Here is a 19857-nt window from a genome sequence, read left to right on the forward strand (position 1 = left end):
ATAATGATAATAATGATAATAATAATAATAATAATGATAATAATAATAATAATAATAATCCCTTCTACTAAAGGCACAAGGCCTGAAAATTTGGGGGAGGGGATAGTCGATTACTTCAACTCCAGTGCGTAACTGGTACCTATTTCATCGACCCCCAAAAGGATGAAAGGTGAAGTCAACTTCGGCAGACAAAATACCGCTCAGCATTTCGCCCGGCATGCTAACAATTCTGCCAGCTCTCTGCCTTTAAATGATTAGATATTACAACATACTACATGTGAACCATGTTTAATCTCATCCATTTGTGGACACCGTTGGTCGGGATTCGCAGGAAAGCTGAACGAGGATATAACACAGGTTTTTAAAATTGCCTTTTATCTGTTTTATATATATATATATATATATATATATATATAACATTTATAGCTTTGTGTGAGTGCATGTGTTTGCAATGAATACTGCTTCAAGAAAAAAAAAAAAAAACAACATTGTGTTTACATCTAATAACACAGCAGTGCAACAAACAGAGACTGCCACAGCAAGTACCAATTAAGTACTGGATTTGATATAATAGATCAAAATTTTTCAGGGTGTTGCCCCAGCATGGCCACAGTCAAGTGACTAAAGCAAGTAAGAGAGTAAAGAAATACATTCTTCCAAAACTATTATCCAAATTGTATCGCCTCCTCTTTTTTTTAATGATGATATAGTGTTATTTGATAGCAATTTGGCTGTTTTTTACTAGCAGGTCATGCAACCACTAAGGTGTTTCATTGTTGGTTTGTCCTACATGAAATCGCCAACCCTGGTTAAATTATACAGGTAACCTTTCAGTATATTTCTAAAATTCCATTTGCCAATCAACTTCAGAGTGCTGAAAAATTCCACAGGTTCGACAACCAGCTTTCGTTTCTTCAGATCATTCTATACCAAAGTCACAAAACCAATTCTTTGTGTTTCACATCAGTAAAAAAAAAAAAATGCTTATATAAATTTATTTATAATGAAATATTTTACTAAAGTTCTTGGTGAATGGCTTCTTAAATATTAATGTTTTTCCCAAAAAACAAATGATACACACACACACACATATATATATATATATATATATGTGTGTAGATATAAAAATATATATAAAGGAGGCCACTAGGTGGACTGCCAATGTGCTAGAAGATCACATATCATGTGTCTACTAAGACCGGATAATTCCCTTTGAGAATTATCTAGTCTTAGTAGACACATGACGTGATCTTCTTCTAGCACATTGGCAGTCCACCTAGTGGCCTCCTTTATATATATTTTTATATCTACACACATATATATATATATATATATATATTTATATATATATATATATATATATATATGTGTGTATATCCAACTTAATGTGGAGGTCTTGTTACAACACCAAGCAGTGTGTTATTAGCGTTGAAAGATCCTCTCGAATGGGTGCTTGGTGCATAAAAGCACACACACACACATGGATTGTAGCAGACGAGAACCATCTGTTATGAGTGCTGGAAGCCCCGTATCATGTTCTTTCAGTCTACCTGACATCATCAGTGGGAGGTGCCTGGTCACCGCTTGCCAGTCAAATCTTGCTGCTATGATATATAGAATTTCAGAATCTTTTCAGGCACTGATGTTGTAAATAGCCAACAGGCTTATTAAAAAATTAATTACTAATGATGGAAGAGTCATTAATACCAAAATGTAATCTTTGTATTCGACTTAAACATGGATGTGTTGTTAGAACACCAAATACTGTGTTGGATATAAAGATTACCTTTGTGTGTTCGTACTGCTTCTTTCTCTAATAATTAATATATATATAAATTAATATATATATAATTCTAGAGTATCACAACTTTGCCTTTTTTTCAAAAAGCAGTGATACCAGTGTTGCACTGGTGTCTTTACAAACTAAATCAGTCCAGCTGTGATTGTAGTTTAAAGCAGAGAGCATGAGGTTTCTTTTGGATTCAGGTACCAAATTGTAATGCCAAAGGAATCGGTCATTTTATGAGAGGAAACGTCAGAAGAGACAAGGAGGTCAAGGGTCATGAGTTTGATAAATCTTGACAGTGTCGGCTTTCGTTCATGTCATTACCAACGGCATCGATAATGTCCAAGAGCAACTCTCGCTTTAGATTCCGTATCTGTGGTAAACGAGCCACCTGTAACGAAAGAGAAAGACAGAGAGACATTGAGTGAGAGAAATATATCTATTTATCTACACACACACACATGACTGTGTCTTCATGCATACGTATTCTTATATTTGCATAAGTGTGTGGTGGGGCAAAATGAGTAACCAGGGTGAAATAAGCAATTTTTGATTTCTTGTTATTTTTTCACTACCTGTTTTGAAATCCTTACATTGCATTTATTATTTCATCTTTAGGAGTAAAAATTGGTCAGCATGGTTGAGTCTAAACACAGGTGAGTCTAAAACATAGTCAGGTGACAGGTTCTTTTTCAAGAAATTTTTCCTGCTAATAAGCGACGGAGTGCCAACAACAAATTACATCAAAACTGGGGCATTTTGATGCCAGAAAAATTTGGATACAGCCTTCAGGGTCCAACCCATTATTCTGCTTTGTTTTTATGTTCATTAAAGTGGAAAATCCTTTTTTGCAAAGGTAGGTTGTTGCAAAAGGCGGCAACTTTTTGATTGCCTCTTCATGCCAGAAGAAAAACTTCTGTCGTAACAAGGAACAGGTTTTTTTTTTTTTATATAACTTTACTTATTACCCCCAAGAATTCTATTTTTACTCCACTTGGGGTAATTTACTTCAGTTTGTTGATCCCTCAACTATTGTTGTTGTTGTTGGCACTCCGTCGCTTACGCCGTCAAGGGTTCCAGTTGATCCGATCAACGGAACAGCCTGCTCGTGAAATTAACGTGCAAGTGTGGGTGACACGTAAAAGCACCCACTACACTCTCTGAGTGGTTGGCGTTAGGAAGGGCATCCAGCTGTAGAAACTCTGCCAAATTAGACTGGAGCCTGGTGTAGCCATCTGGTTTCACCAGTCCTCAGTCAAATCGTCCAACCCATGCTAGCATGGAAAGCGGACGTTAAACGATGATGATGATGATGATGATGATGATTATGGCTGAGCACTCCACAGACACGTGTACCCTTAACGTAGTTCTCGGGGATATTCGGCATGACACAGTGTTACAAGGCTGGCCCTTTGAATTACAGGTACAACAGAAACAGGAAGTAAAAGTGAGAGAAAGTTGGGGCGAAAGAGTACAGCAGGGTTTGCCACCATCCTCTGCCGGAGCCTCGTGGAGCTTTAGGTGTTTTCGCTCAATAAACACTCACAACGCCCAATCTGGGAATCGAAATCGCGATCCTATGACCACGAGTCCGCTGCCCTAACCATTGGGCCATTGCGCCTTCACGATCCCTCAACTATATAAAAAGGCGAAAAAAAAAAAAGAGTGAAGACCCACAAAGAATCTGTGAGAAAGGGACAGAATTACTTACATTTGGGAAATTGTGTACAATTATGTTGAGGGCATGTTTCTTCATGTCTGATGCCTGGATCTTATCGGCAGCCTCAAGGATCTGCAAAAAAAAGGCAAAAGAGAAATTAATTACCATATTTTAACATATATAAGGAACCCCCTAATTTTTGGGGCTTAAAATTTGGAAAAAAGGTTTTGTAAGCGATTATAATACTATCCATATATAAGAAACTCTCATATTTTTTAAACTTAATTTTTGACAGAAAAGGGTTCCTTATACACGTTAGAATATGGTAATTAATTAATTAATTAATGAGCTATAGTGTGGTTAAGAAACTTGCTTTGCAACCATGTGGTCATGGGTTCACTCCGACAGTGTGGCACCTTAGGCAAGTGTCTTCTACTATAGCCCCCAGGCTTTTTACATTTTGGCTTCAAATTCCACACCGTATTTCGTTATGCAACCATAATATACTACAAAATATATTAAACGTATTTTATATGTCAACACTGTGTTCTACTGTGTTAGCAGTGCTACTACATCACTTGTCGACTCCTCTTGACGACTGATGTTGGTATTTACGTCCCTGTAACTTAGCGGTTCAGCAAAAGGGACCAATACCATAAATACCAGGACTTAAAAAAAAAATTTTTTTAAAGTATAAGGTCCAATTCATTGGAATAAAAAATAAATTCTTTAGTTTTACAGATGGCTGCAAGTGTAATGAATGAAACAAATAAATAAATAAAAAAAGAGAAGAGAGGGCCAGATATGGAATGTCTTTGATCATGAGTCTGTTTGACCAAGGACTGGCTTTGGATTAAGACGACAACACTTACCTGAACGACATTTTTAAATGACACATTCATTTCCAGGTTATGTTTGCAGAATGCCTTGAGAGAGAAGAAGAAAGAGAAAAAAAAAACAAGAGATTTAAGTTTAATACTGGTTTCAAATTTTGGCGCAAGGCCAGCAATTTTTTTTGGGGGGAGGGGCTAAAATGATAAAATCAACCCTGGCGGCATTTCAACCCGGACGGACAAAATGCCGCTAAGCATTGTGTCCGGTGTGCCAATGCTGCTTCCAACTCACTGTCTTATTTCAGTTTAATATGGAACACTCTCTGAGTGGTTGGCGTTAGGAAGGGCATCCAGCTGTAGAAACTCTGCCAAATCAGATTGGTGGCTGGTGTAGCCATCTGGTTTTCACCAGTCCTCAGTCAAATTGTCCAACCCATGCTAGCATGGAAAGCAGACGTTAAATGATGATGATGATGGGGCAACAGCATATCGACATTGTATCTGTAACATCGATAATTCTACATAGAAGCTGGCAGAATCGTTAGCAGGCCAGGCGAGATGCTTAGCGGTATTTCGTCTGTCTTTACGGTTTGAGTTCAAATTCCATCAAGGTCAACTTTGCCTTTCATCCTTTTTGGGTCGATAAATTAAGTACCAGTTGCGTACTGGGGTTCGATCTAATCGACTGGCCCCCTTCCTAAAAATTTCGAGCCTTGTGCCTAGAATAGAATGCAGAGGACGTGCATCAACTGGAACTCTCGACGTCGTAAGCGACGGAGTGCCAACAACAACATGTTTATAAGAGATGCTTTCTCAAGATGAACACTGCAGTTTCAAGGCTTTCAATAGTATATCTGTGTTAAGCATGATATACAACATGCTCTTTAGATAAATACAATAAATAAAATATAAAAAAAACAAAAAAAATCATTCTCACTTTCTCTCTCTCTGAGACTTACCTGCAGTCTGTTATTAGTGAAACCATAAAAATACGGGGCAGAAAATAGATAGAGGGAATCCTCTGGGGGCATGGTGACATCGCCATAGTAAATGTAACGCATCAGACTGCGGAAAGCCTGCAATGAGGGAACCATTTCTCCAATAGCAATCTGGAAGACAAAAAAAAAAGGGGGAGAGTAAGAAGGGTTACAAAAGAGGAGGTGGAGGAGGGAGAGAGCAAGGCTGAAAGAAACATAATGAGGGGGAGGGGTGTTTTGGGTACGACCTTAAACTGCTTCTAGCGGTGGGGCCCTGACTTGGGAATTTCTGGGTTTTGACGAGTGTGGAACCTCGTCTTAGCCCTTATTGCTCTGAGGGCTATCTCTGACCCCGGAGTAGTAGCACCTGTGAAAACTGGATCTGGTGGATTGTGTGGGAGAAACCTTCGTGGGTCAACAGAAGGGAAGGCAGCTACAGCAACACACTGTGGAAATATGGAAAGCAAAATGAGGCCCTAAGGACATCTTGGTCATCTACTGCATTTGTCTTGGCCCCTGGTTGAAGATGGTCATGGACAAGAGAGCGATGTCGACAGTAACTCTTCTTTATACGGAATATTACCACTCGACAGGGTCCCAGTTATGGGTTAATTAGCGTCTTAGGGTTTGCCAACCTCTGCGTGTAAAGACAGGATCTAGCAGAATTTGTGGAAGAAACCTTCATGGTTCAATGGAGAGGAAGGCGCACACAGCAATATATTTGTGAGGTGCAGAGAGCAAGATGGGGCACGCAAGACATCTTGGTCATCCACTACATCCATCTCTATCCCCAGTCATCTACCTTGACCTTGTTTTGCCCCCTGGTTGAACATGGTCATGGGCATGATAGGGAGGTTGATGGTGAATAACTGTTCATCATCATCATCGTCGTTTAACGTCCGCTTTCCATGCTAGCATGGGTTGGACGGTTTGACTGAGGACTGGTGAAACCGGATGGCAACACCAGGCTCCAATCTGATCTGGCAGAGTTTCTACAGCTGGATGCCCTTCCTAACGCCAACCACTCAGAGAGTGTAATGGGTGCTTTTACGTGTCACCCGCATGTATGTATGTAGATTAATGCCTCAATATACACATTAATTTATTCCCAGAGACAGCTTCTAAAGTGAAAACTCATAAAGCAGAGCAATAATTTCCCATAGTAGCAATGTTATAAATCGTAATTTGTTTCCAGTAAAATATTCTACCTATAGAATTTATAATACTCATAAATAAATGGCAATAAAACAACAGTACAATGTAAAGAACAATTTATGTAAAGTAAAAAAAAAAGTATCAAGATCATTTATAATAAAAAATATAGTTACTATAATTGTTTTCACTATCACGTTTACCTTGACGGTATTGTCTTCGGGCATAAATGAGCGGAACATTGCCTCGAAGTAGCTGCTCCTCGCTGCCAATATGGACTTGTGGGCTGGGATTAAGATTCCATCCAGGATCAGAATTATATCACAGAATTCCATGCCAACCACTTTGAGGAAGTTCTCCATGTCTTTCTCTAGGGTGTTTGCTGCAATGAGAAAAAAAACAATCAGAATTAGAAACCACTGTTGTTAGGCAACCAAGAAGCATGTACGCACAGAAACATGGACACAAAACAGGGCAGGTTATGAAACCAAGTTCTATCAACCTGTCATCAGAGGCTCCTTGTTACCATATATTTCTTCCTTTATTTATGATGGCGCCTCTGATGGCTGGCAAGATCAACTTTTGCATGCAACAAATGCACGTGTGTGTGTGTGTGTGTGTGTATAGAAGTGTCTTTTTGTGTGTCTCCCCACCACCGCTTGACAACAGGAATTGGTTTGTTTATGTCTCTATAACTTAGAGGTTTAGCAAAAGGGATTGAGAAAATAAGCACCAGGCTTAAGAAAAGAAACCCTGGGGTCGATTTGTTCAGCTAAACCCTTCAAGGTCGTGCCTGAGCATAACTGTAATCGAAGACCCGGCAAGCCAAGTGAGACCATAACCTGTGGCCTCTGCCAGTGGTGTAACCGGCCCACTTATGCGTACCTTTCCTTCATTGGACGACACTAGACTCTGCTTGCAAAGACCTGTTGAGGCAAGTGAAATCGAATTCAAATTCAATGACACCACTGCTTGACTGGCATCCGTGCTTAGTGGAGCGCTAAGAGCCACCATTCGAGCGTGATTGTTGCCAGGGCTGCTGACTGGCTCCCGTGCTGGTGGCACGTCTGATGCTCTACCGATCCAGCTTCGGTGGAGTTTGAACTCAGACCACAGAGAGCTGCAACAAAAACTGCTAATAATTCGCTATTACTGTTCAACAACCTCACTCTTAACAACAACAACAACAACAACAACAGCAACAACAAAAATATTACTAACAATTGTTGGGGTCAGTTTGAGGGTCAGGTAGGGTCCTGAACTGGGGTTGTTGTTTCCGTCGAATGATCTCAACCATAAGGGGTTGGTCGAGGGTCTCAAATTCCTTGCTCATTATGATCTGGCTGTAGTTGCTCTCTTTGACAATAAACTTCAAACAATATTCCTGCAAGGGACAAAAAAAAAAAAAAGACAAAAATTAAAAAAAAACAAAAAAAACCCCAAAAAAACAAGTAAAAGATAAAAGATTTGCCCACCCCTACTTGACATTACAGCAACAAACATGTCTGCTTTTATATCCTGCCACAGGTTGGTATAAATAAATTATGCAAAGGAGTTTCAATCAATGTGTTCACACGAGGTACTTCAGGAGGTACTTCACGAGGTACTTCATGAGACTACCAAAGCACTCTTTCTGACTACTACCGACCTCTACTCTTTATAAGAGTTCGGTTTGTCCATTCTCTAATCCGCCAGGGGTGTCAATGACTCTCGCCACAACATCTGTGTTAAATGGTGCTGTACTAATTCTACTAATACAGCACTCCAGTGCTGTTTTTAGCCCCACTGATCTATTTTAAAACGGGGGCCACAGTTTTCATTAATGTTTTACGTAGTGTTTTTGGTACGGAAAGACTTTCAAACTTCGTATACTTATCTATTTTGTGTTATAGAACAGAAAAATATTTTTGTATTCGAATTTATTTCATGTAAAAAATTGTCTTATTTCGATAATTTCAACCAATCACTGACAAGTATTCAGTTGTTTATATTTACTCCTTTGGCTGATTAAGCGGTGTAAAGCGTATTTAATCTCCATAACTTCTTGCTTTTTTCATTTTCTTTTTTTTTTCTTCGTTTTATTTGCTTTTTTCTTTTTAAATTTGCTGTTTTACCCTAACCCTAACCCTAATCCTAGGGTTAGGGTTAGGGTTAGGGTTAGGGTTAGGGTTAGCCTATAATAGAAAGGTTTATTAGCTACTGCCAATATGCTTCAGCCATTTTTTGACAAGGAAATAATAATTTTATCACCGATAGAATTGTTTCAGAATCGTTTGTTTATGTAGTCGGCACTTAATGTATATCGGCTGAATGGACGTCAGTGATTGGTTGAAATTACAGAAATACGACAACTTTAACATGGAATAACTTAGGGATTTCTTTTTTTTTTTTAAGAAGACTAAGAGAAAAAAGATGTTTTATATGACACATTCTACCAGTGTTCCAAGTTTCAAAGTGTTTCGTTAAGAAAATACTGTGGCCCCCGTTTTAAAATAGATCCTGGTTTTCTAGCAAGCCTTCTCATCAGATTGTCCACTGACAACCTGTCCATGCAACAGGTTGTACTGGATTCCATGTTGCCTTTAGCACTAATCAGAGATCCTACATGTGACCTGACACAGACAAACACACACACACACACACACACATATATATATATATATATATATATGTAGGCATAAGTGTGTGGTAAGAAGCTTGCTTCCCAACCACATGGTTTCAGGTTCAGTAGAAGACACTTGCCCAAGGTGCCACGCAGTGGGAATGAACCCGGAACCATGTGGTTGGTTAAGCAAGCTACTTACCACACAGCCGCTCCTGTGCCTATTTAACTATTTTGATAGAACCCCCTCCTGGGACCGCACTTTGTTTTATGATATAAGTCTTATGCTTTAAAGTGGTCTCAGTCAAAACTTCCCATCAAAATTCCATGTTGGTTTAAGTTCAAAAGACCGGCTTTGGCTCAGTTGCGTACTGTATTGGAGTTGGTCTAATCCAGGGGTTTTCAAACTTTTTGACTTGCGGACCCCTTTATATTTCAGGCTTTACCTTAGGGACCCCCTTATAAACGCTTATGAAATTTAAACATAAATATTTGCTTAAAATAACATATATTTTTACATTTATTTATTTAACAGTATTTAACAAATAGGTTTATTGTCAATTAAAAGATTTCGATTAAAAAACATATATAAAATCAAATTGCCCATAAAAAGCATTTGCTGTCTACGGACCCCCTGTCTTGTCCTTGTGGACCCCCTGTGGTCCGCAGACCACAGTTTGAAAAGCCCTGGTCTAATCGACTGGCCCCCCCTCCCCAAAAATTTCGGGCCTTGTGCCCAGATTAGAAAAGATTATTGAGAGAGGTGAAAGGTGTTCCCTACCTTGATGAAGTCCAGTTTCAATGCTGCAGAATTCTGTAAAGCTACCAGAACATTCTTATGCCCAATACATGCTTCCAGGTAGTGGATACATAGTTGCTCCAGTCTGGTCATGTTGAACTGAAAGCGGAGAGGGGAGAGAGAGAGAGAGAGAGAGAGAGAGAGATGATACATAGTTGTCAGTGGTTGTGGAAGCGGTGAAGTTGGTGGGGTGGGTGACGGTGTTGGTGGGGGTGTTGGTGATGGTGTTGTTTGTGTTGTTGTTGGTGCTGGTTGTAGCGGAGGTGATGTCCTTGCTGTTGGTGGTTGTAGTGGTGTTGGTGGTGGTGAAGGTGGTGTTGGTGTTGTTTGTGTTGTTGTTGGTGCTGGTTGTAGTGGAGATGATGTTGTTGTTGCTGATTGTAGTTGTGGTGGCATTGTATGTAGTGGTGTTGGTGGTAGTGTTGGTAACTGTGGTAATTTTGTAGTGGCGCGAAATTATGGCCGCCATTAAGGAAGTACAATCTATCTACGCATGCGCAAGGGACTTGCCTTCCCGGAAGCCCCTCGAGTGCACATTCGTAGTAAAACCAGTACTTAAAGCGCTTCTTTCGTTTTCTAACTCTCTTCAGCATGATACCTTCGACGTGGCAACACCTTGCTCCTCAACGAAGCACTCTTGAGCGCTATAACTTCGACGTGGCAACAACTTGCTCCTCTCAGATGCCTCAACAAAGCCTTTAACCTTCCAATGCTGATTACAAGTTAACCAGCGGCTGCCAGGCTGAATAACACAGGATTTGTAAAACCAAGCATCACCAAAAATAAAACTTATTTTCATTATGTTGTTAATTGTTCTACTGTTTCTTCATATATAATTTTGTTGAAAGGTGATAGAAAGAGAGACTAATGTCTCTATTGCAACTATCAACCTCTTACACATGTTAAAATATATATTCAACAACAATAACAACAACACTCACCTGTACAGAAAGCCGGTAAACATCCATCATCAACAGAATTACTTCATTGCTTGTTGGCTCTTGACCTGTAACAACAATATATACCCCAATATAAACACACAGATTTAACCCTTTCGTGTTCACATTATTCTGCCAAAGTTAATGCTTTTTTTATCCACATTGTTTTGAACTAATCGTACATTAACTCGTAGCTATGAGATTTTGATGAGGTAGCTGTTAATTTTTAAAACGATATTGTAGGATTGGTGTGAGAGACTAGATCTGGCCAGTTTGAGTATAAAACAGGCAGAATACTTTTGGCCGGATATGGCCGGTTTAAATGCTAAAGGGTTAAGGCAGAGAGCTGGCAGAATCGTTAGCATGCCGGGCAAAAATGCTGAGTGACATTTCATCTGTCTTTACATTTTAAGTTCAAGTTCCGCCAGGGTTGACTCTGCTTTTTATCCTTTCAGAATCAATAAAAATAAGTACCAGTTATGTACTGGGGTCAATGCAATCATTTTACCCACCTCCTCCGAAATTGCTGGCCTTGTGCCAAAATAGGCTTTTATGGGTTTTTACAATGAGTAACCTTTCAAAGTGCCTCCCCCTATTGGGAGTTTTACTTGTTATATTTTTTTGCTGTTATTTTAATGTTTACATGGGCCTTTCTTTTTCGCAAAACCCTTTGTACATTTCATCCTGTGTTTGTCCTTACATGTTTTTAATTTATATTAGCCCTTGTGGCCAATAAAACCAGAATTAATTTTTATCATTATTATTATTATTAAAATCCCTCACAAGGCATTGGTTGGCTCAGGGTTATATATATATATATATATCCAAAAATAAGAGGAATGACCAGCAAAAGTGGACTTCTATATGCTAGAAATAGATGCCAAATCATCTAACCACGAAAAATATGTTCTCATATGTTTACAGTCTGTTGTGTCGCTAAATTTTTACTGAGAACATATTTTTCATGGCTAGATGATTCGGCATCTATTTCTAGCATATAGGAGTCCACTTTTGCTGGTCATTCCTCTTATTTTTGTATGTAATATAATTTTAATCTTCGGATTTTTTTTTAATATGCTAGACCACTGGTTTTAATTGATTAATATCAATTTCTACCCTTATTAATAAATTTTATATATATATATATATATATATATATAAATGGAATGTGAGTTTGTAGTTGGGGGTTGCTACTGACCTTTCTGTGTCGGGTGGATGCGGTCAGTGTAAATGTAGGACAGAACCATCTCAAAGGCTTTTGGGTTAGCATCAGGGACGGAAACCTTGAGTTTCCCAGCCATTTCCTTACTGCAGAGAGGCAACTGTTGCTGAAAGAGAAGAGAGAGATATCAAGTCTGAGATTTTGTTAAATAACAAGCCTAACATTTTGTGTGTGTGTGTGTGTGTATGTGAGTGAGAGAAAAGGGGGGGGGGGCAGTCTGACACTAGCCAGTTGTACTCAACCAGGTTCCATATGGCCCTTGGGGGGGTCTATATAAGATTTTGTTGTTAAAATTTAAGTACAATAAATTGTTTATGTTTCTACAATATGCAAAATATTTAACCGTTTAGCATTTAAACCGGTCATATCCAGCCGAAATATTCTACCAGTTTTATACTCAAACTGACCAATCCAGCCTCTCACACCTACCCGGCAACGCCATTCTAAAAATAAAGAATCACATCATCAAAATCTTAAAGCTACGAGATGACTGAAACAAGTAAACGAGTAAAAGAGAAAAGAGTGTATATATATATATGTATATATTCTGCCAAATCAGACTGGAGCCTGGTGTTGCCATCTGGTTTCACCAGTCCTCAGTCAAATCGTCCAACCCATGCTAGCATGGAAAGCGGACGTTAAACGATGATGATGATGATGATGATGATGATGATGATGATGATGATGATATAATCGAATTAAAACATAGGGTAAAAATCAGATATTAATTAATATCGATTTATTACCAGGAAGCTAGCACATTGAAAGAATCCGAGAGATTCAGAAAAAATATCTGAGATCTTAGTGGATTAAGGTATATTTTTATATATATAAAGTTGACCAGTAAAGTGGACACAACATGTGGTCTATTTCTAGCACATTAAATGTCCACTTTACTGGTCAACATTATATATATAAAAAAAAAAAAATATATATATATATATATATATATATATATATATATATATACATATATATACATATATATATAATCGAATTAAAACATAGGGGAAAAATCAGATATTAATTAATATCGATTTATTACCAGGAAGCTAGCACATTGAAAGAATCCGAGAGATTCAGAAAAAATATCTGAGATCTAAGGGGATCAAAGTATATTTTTATATATATAAAGTTGACCAGTAAAGTGGACACAACATGTGGTCTATTTCTAGCACATTAAATGTCCACTTTACTGGTCAACATTATATATATAAAAAAAAAAAAAATATATATATATATATATATATATATATAATATATATATATATATATATATATATATATATATATATACATATATATATATATATAATTGAATTAAAACATAGGGTAAAAATCAGATATTAATTAATATCGATTTATTACCAGGAAGCTAGCACATTGAAAGAATCCGAGAGATTCAGAAAAAATATCTGAGATCTAAGGGGATCAAAGTATATTTTTATATATATAAAGTTGACCAGTAAAGTGGACACAACATGTGGTCTATTTCTAGCACATTAAATGTCCACTTTACTGGTCAACATTATATATATAATGAGTGGTTGGCGTTAGGAAGGGCATCCAGCTGTAGAAACTCTGCCAAATCAGATTGGAGCCTGGTGTAGCCATCTGGTTTCACCAGTCCTCAGTCAAATCGTCCAACCCATGCTAGCATGGAAAGCGGACGTTAAATGATGATGATGATGATGATGATGATATATATATATATACATATATATATATTTCGTATGTGTATTTCGTGTGCAAGATTCTTGATGTGGATCATACATTCAAAATAAATGGAAGTGGAGAGACAAGTTACTGAAGAGATTGCAAGAGTGCAATGAAATAATTTAACAAAAAACTATATAAATTAATAAAGGACTGAACCAGTGCGTGTGTTTATTACCGGCATAATGCCTCTCCCAAGGTTTAATTGTATATATATATATATATATATATATATATATATACACATATATATGATGGACTTCTTCCTTAAGTTTCTGTCAACCAAATCCACTTACAAGTGCTTTGGTTAGCCCGAGGCCATATAGTAGAAGACACTTGCCTAGGGTGTCAAGCAGTGGGACTGAACCCAGAACCATGTGGTTGGGAAGCAAACTTCTTGTCACACAGCCACAATGCAGATTTCCACAAGTAATTAACTTTAAAACTAAACATTTATTACTCAGAGATTTTCTATAGCAAAAGAAATCCCAGCAGAGGCAATACAACAGACATTATGATGATGATGATGATGGTGGTGGTGGTAGTTGTGCTGGAGCTAGAGGTGGTGGTGGAAGTGGTGGTGTGATGGTGATGGTGATGATGATGACAATGATACATACCTGGGTGTCATCTGTTTGATATTTGGCAGCATCAACAGCTGTTATCTCCTGCATCTGGAAAAAGACACAAAATCGGCCACAAACTTTAAAACGAGCTTAAAAGGGAGTCAAAGTTAAAAAGGAAGCAAGTGGACATTTGAAATATATCTTAAACCCAATCAAATTGATTTTTAGCAAGTGGTATCTTTACCCTTCTTTTCTTCAAATAATTTATATTATTCCTGTATAGGTAGAAGAAGTTTTGCTAGCCACCTCATTATTACTGTTTTTAACAGTAATAGTACTTCACATATTTACTTTTATATATATATATATTTATATTTATATAAGGGCATTACTATAGAATAACGCCTCACGCCATGAGGGACTCTAAGGTCAGACTACCATAAAAAGCACATTTTTACCGAATGCGAGGAAATGCAACTCTCAAAGCCAACCCCTTAAAAACAGACTGAATTATAGATCATGATTTCGTAGTTATTGTAGTATTATACAACTTCTACTCGTCAGTATAATATGGTCAAGAAAAATAGAAATAAACAGTGAATCAACATACCAAACGAACACCGAAATGATGGATTTTTTCCCTTATGAGGTTTTTTTCACGCTAGCTACTTGATAAATTGTCTTCTGGGCGATTGAGCAATGGCACCAGCAGGACTTCCGTAGTGGCAGGCCCCACACCAGATGGCTGGACGTCCTATTATTGAATTTATATATATATATATATATATATATATATATATATATACATATAAACAAACAATTGCAGCGTGGAAGGTGTTTATAAGCCATTTAAAATAACACACAAAATCCGTTAGATTCACTTCAACATTTAAATTTAATTTGTCAAAATATTTTCGTCGCTTTGAGACCGCGACCTGTTCACTGACAAAATTCTGTGCTGCATGTACGATATATATATATATATATATATATATCCTACATTGTTAAGTGTCTCATAAAAAAAAATCAAACCCCTGAAGTGACCAAAGTGTAGTGGACTTACCAATTGGGTCCGGGCCCTTTTAATCTTTATTTTCAACAGGGGAGAACGGGCGGCCACCAAAGCTATATGAGCTGGAATCTCTACCTTTTCCTGAAAAAAAAGAGAAAAAAAAAGGCACAGTTGACCATTCACTATACATTGGTTTCAAATTAGGGCACAAGACCAACAAGTTTAGGGAGAAGGCAAGTCCTCAGTTTTTAGCTGGTCCCTATTTCATTGATCCTGAAAGGATGCAAGGCAAAGTTGACCTCGGCGGAATTTGAACTCAGAACATAAAGATGACCAAAATGCTGCTAAGCGTTTAGCGTGGTGTGCTAACGTTTCTGCCAGCTTACTGCCTTACCAGTTAATATATATTGACAATATTACAGACGACCAGTCAACTGGTCAACACAAATTGACAACATTATGATTGACTGGTCAAGATGTTATGATAGTGTTATACTTGACAGGTAAACATGAAGCACAGCTGACCAGCCAATACACATTGGCAATATTATGGCTCATCAGTCAACATATATTAACATGGTCAATTGGTCAACACATTTGACAATATTACGATTCATTGGTCATAATGATAATGTTATATAATTGACTGGTCAATATGAATTACTGCTGGCCAATTAACTGATCAACATAAGTTAAATCATTTTAAATTTATGAAAGACATATCTCAGAAAACAACAGAATATTCTGGTAAAATGTAGAGGAAGCAACTATTATTATTATTAAGGCGGAGAGCTGACAGAAACATTAGTGTGTCGAAAGAAATGCTTAGCAGTATTTCGTCCACCGCTACATTCTGAGTTCAAATTCTGCTGAGGTCAACTTTGCCTTTCATCCTTACACAACACACAAGCCTGGTCTGGGAATTGAACTCACAATCGCACAGTTGTAAGCTGGATGATCTAACCACTGAACAATGTGCCTTCACACACTTTATATCATTAGAACACTAACACACACACACATTAACTGACCTTATCGGAACACACACACACACACACACACACATTCTCTCTGTCCTTACCGATCCCACGATGAAGGAAACATCACAGAACTGACGACTTTCCAGCAGACGTTCATAATCTTCATGAAGAGTACACTTTGGGTAACTGGAGAACTGCAAAAAGAGGAGGGGAAAAAAAAAAGGGTCCATTCTTTAAAAATAATTTTCACCTTTTAATAGCAAAGTTTAAAACTTGTGAGTTCAAAATAATTTTGGTTGGTTGGCTAGCTGGCTTCATGCCCTTGTTTGACGGGGCTTGGCTCATTCCAAATTAGTGGTCCCAGATGTGAATCATGTGCAGAGCCAACAAGGTCCACCAGTGCTTGCCATTGCTGGCAATCCCATACTAGCCTCGCTGCATCCTCCAAGGTGACAGTGAGCCTTTGGAGACCTTCCCCAATCACGTCCAGCCATCTGGTGTGGGGGCCTGCCACTACGGAAGTCCTGCTGGTGCCATTGCTCAATCGCCCAGAAGACAAAAAGCTCCACATCTACAATGCATTGGTCTTCTCAATTCTCCTTTAACGAGTAGAAACGTGGCCCCTCTTAAAGACACCTGGTAATGAGGATTGATAGCTTTGACAGCAGGCCTGAGAACCATTAAGAACATCAGACGATACCATCGTGTTTCCAACAAAGAAATGTGCGTGCGCATGCACCAGCCCATAGCCTCCTACCTCATAGCTATCCGTGGCATGTGCTGGTATGGACATATCCTCCATCTCCCACTAGATCATCCTATAAAGGTATACTCTCAAAATTATTTTACTGGATTTTAATGTAAAACTTATAAAATATACTGAGGTCAATGTGTGCATATGCATGCATGTGTGTGTGTGTGTGTGTACATGTTTATCCCTTACCTGGAATCTGTATATCTCTCCACTGCGGACATTATTGTCCACTGTGCCACCAAATATATACATTGCATCTGCAACAACGGCAGCAGCGTGAAACAAGCGTCCAGTCGGTACCTGCAACAAGAAGCATCAAAACCCATCTCTGTGAGAAAAAAGTAACAACAACAACAACAACAACAAATATGAGGGGGGGAGGTGAATCGGTGCATGGCCACAAACTTAGGTGGCGTGGAGCAAGGGTACAGTCCCTTACAATCATCCTTATCACCTTCAGCCCCCACCAAGGCATTACTGTCAGGAGATCCCCCCCCCCAAGACATACAAGGTTGATTTACTCATCACGCATGGCGTATTAAATGAGCAAGATCATAAAAATTCCCCTGAACGAGACCCCTGTCTGTCTCAGAGTTACTCATTCACATCCTTTCACACACATTTTTAGGGTCTTAGTGATTCACATGAAAAAAGGAATTGGATCTTTTTCGTTGTCTTCCAACCACAAATTTTAATCTGAAAATTTTCCAAAAAAAAAATCTACTTTTGATATAGTTTTGCACGTTGATGACAAATATCACATATGTTATTCTGGAAGATTTATGATTAAAGAAGTTAGAAGCAAGTTATGTATTTCAGGGGTGTATATTCCGGGAGTGCTAGGTCTCCGCATCGGAAATGGCAAATCTAATATATAAATCCGGTTCTGTCTGTCTGTTTTTTTGTGCGCTTATAACTCGAGTATTATTCATCCGATTGCACCGAAATAACATAGTCTCTGACATTAAAATAAAAAAAGCCAAGGAAATAGCTTTGATTATAAGTCTGCCTCAATCAGACTTAGCCTGGGGTTAAACAACAACAACAACAGATCTATTGTGGTTTTACCTGACTATCTCTGGAAGGTTCTATCACTGACCAGGTTTGGGAATCCAAATCAAAACTAGAAAGAGAGAGAGAGAGAGAAATGGTGTAACAGGCAGACATCATCATAGAATAACATACATACATATAGACAAATAATATACATACATGCAGACAATATACGAGGGTGAGTCAAAAAGATTTCAATGCTAGAAAACTGACAGGATGGTACCCACAACTTCTTTTACTCACCAATGAAGGTCATTCGGTAGTGTTTGTCCAGTGGCGCCACCAAAGACATAAAGGTGACGATCATAAGCAACCATGGTGTGGCCATACCGCTTCTCTGGTGGAGGGGGTGCTCCCCGAAGGATGTGTTCCGTTGAGATAATCGTCCACCTGACAACAACAGGAATGAAACAGTTATTAACAATCATTTACATAGTAATTAAACATTGATTTGATATTAATTAACCAGTGAGTTTGACATTCATTAGGTAGGTATACAATTGCTTATTCATTGCACCCCATGTCAAATGTGGTGCGCACATGAAAAAACTGCACTAGTGCAGGCACGGGCATGGCTGTGTGGTAAGTAGCTTGCTTATCAACCACATGGTTCTGGGTTCAGTCCCACTGCGTGGCACCTTGGGCAAGTGTTTTCTACTATAAGCCTTGGGCCAGCAAAAGCCTTGTGAGTGGATTTGGTAGACGGAAACTGAAAGAAGCCCACCGTATATATATCTTTTACTCTTTTACTTGTTTCAGTCATTTGACTGTGGCCATGCTAGAGCATGTCTCTTTTTTTTTTTTTTTTTTTTGGGACGAGGGGGCCTGACCTGTAGCTAAACAACAACAACAACAAAACAGGGAGAGAGAGAGATTAGTAAGACAACGAACTTACTGGTTCTGATCAAATCTAAACTGGAAAAGATTGTTGGTGATTTTGGCTCCACTTTGTCCTGAGAAGACAAACATTGAGTCCCTGGCCACAGCTAGGGCAAAGTTACAGCAGGTTGGCGGGATGTTCCCAGTTTGGTTGACCTGTAAACACAAGACAGGGTTAACCCTTTAGTGTTCAGATTATTCTAACAAACATAACATGCTTATTGATTCACATTGATTTGAATTAATCATGGATTATCTCATATCTTCAAGATCTTGATGGTGTAAATAGTTAATGTAGAATAACATTGTATTATAGGTGTGAGAGGAGGCGCAATGGTCCAGTGGTTAGGGTAGCGGACTCACGGTCACAGGTTCGCGGTTTCGATTCCCAGTCCGGGCGTTGTGAGTGTTTATTGAGCGAAAACACCTAAAAGCTCCACAAGGCTCCGGCAGGGGATGGTGGCGAACCCTGCTGTACTCTTTCACCACAACTTTCTCTCACTCTTTACTTCCTGTTTCTGTTGTGCCTGTAATTCAAAGGGTCAGCCTTGTCACACGCTGTGTCACGCTGAATATCCCCGAGAACCACGTTAAGGGTACACGTGTCTGTGGAGTGCTCAGCCACTTGCACGTTAATTTCACGCGCAGCAGGCTGTTCCGTTGATCGGATCAAATGGAACCCTCGACGTCGTAAGCGACGGAGTGTCAACAAACAATAGGTGTGAGAGCCTGGATCTGGTCAGTTTGAACATAGAACAGATTAAACATTTTGGCCGGATATGGCCGGTTTAAATACTAAAGGATTAAATAACACAAAACAGAAACCTATACAGAGTTGCGTGTGTGTGTCTGAATGTGTGTGCGGGAGTGTGTGTGTTGTTGTGCGATCGAGAAGTTCGCTTCCCAATCATGTGGATTTGGGTTCAAT

At 38.7% G+C, this 19857-nt stretch overlaps 1 protein-coding gene across 1 annotated transcript in view; it reads right to left on the reverse strand.

The window, feature by feature from the left end:
• Nucleotides 1-1936: 1936 nt before the first annotated feature.
• The window catches only part of LOC106871513 (leucine-zipper-like transcriptional regulator 1), a 28636-nt gene continuing 10715 nt past the window's right edge, over nt 1937-19857 (reverse strand). The window contains exons 7-22 of the mRNA XM_089346390.1: nt 18946-19085; nt 18294-18440; nt 18066-18120; nt 17187-17297; nt 16345-16437; nt 15315-15404; nt 14306-14359; nt 11946-12075; nt 10751-10815; nt 9792-9908; nt 7630-7792; nt 6612-6790; nt 5239-5388; nt 4319-4372; nt 3498-3578; nt 1937-2177 (exon numbers count right to left, since the gene is read on the reverse strand). Coding sequence (XP_089202516.1) covers nt 2061-2177; nt 3498-3578; nt 4319-4372; nt 5239-5388; nt 6612-6790; nt 7630-7792; nt 9792-9908; nt 10751-10815; nt 11946-12075; nt 14306-14359; nt 15315-15404; nt 16345-16437; nt 17187-17297; nt 18066-18120; nt 18294-18440; nt 18946-19085 — 1746 coding nt within the window. The 3' untranslated portion in view covers nt 1937-2060. The remainder of the gene's footprint in view (nt 2178-3497; nt 3579-4318; nt 4373-5238; nt 5389-6611; nt 6791-7629; nt 7793-9791; nt 9909-10750; nt 10816-11945; nt 12076-14305; nt 14360-15314; nt 15405-16344; nt 16438-17186; nt 17298-18065; nt 18121-18293; nt 18441-18945; nt 19086-19857) is intronic.

This window comes from Octopus bimaculoides, chromosome 30 (assembly GCF_046866305.1).
Source record: "Octopus bimaculoides isolate indiv1 chromosome 30, ASM4686630v1, whole genome shotgun sequence".
In the NCBI taxonomy this organism is placed as follows: Eukaryota; Metazoa; Mollusca; class Cephalopoda; order Octopoda; family Octopodidae; genus Octopus; species Octopus bimaculoides.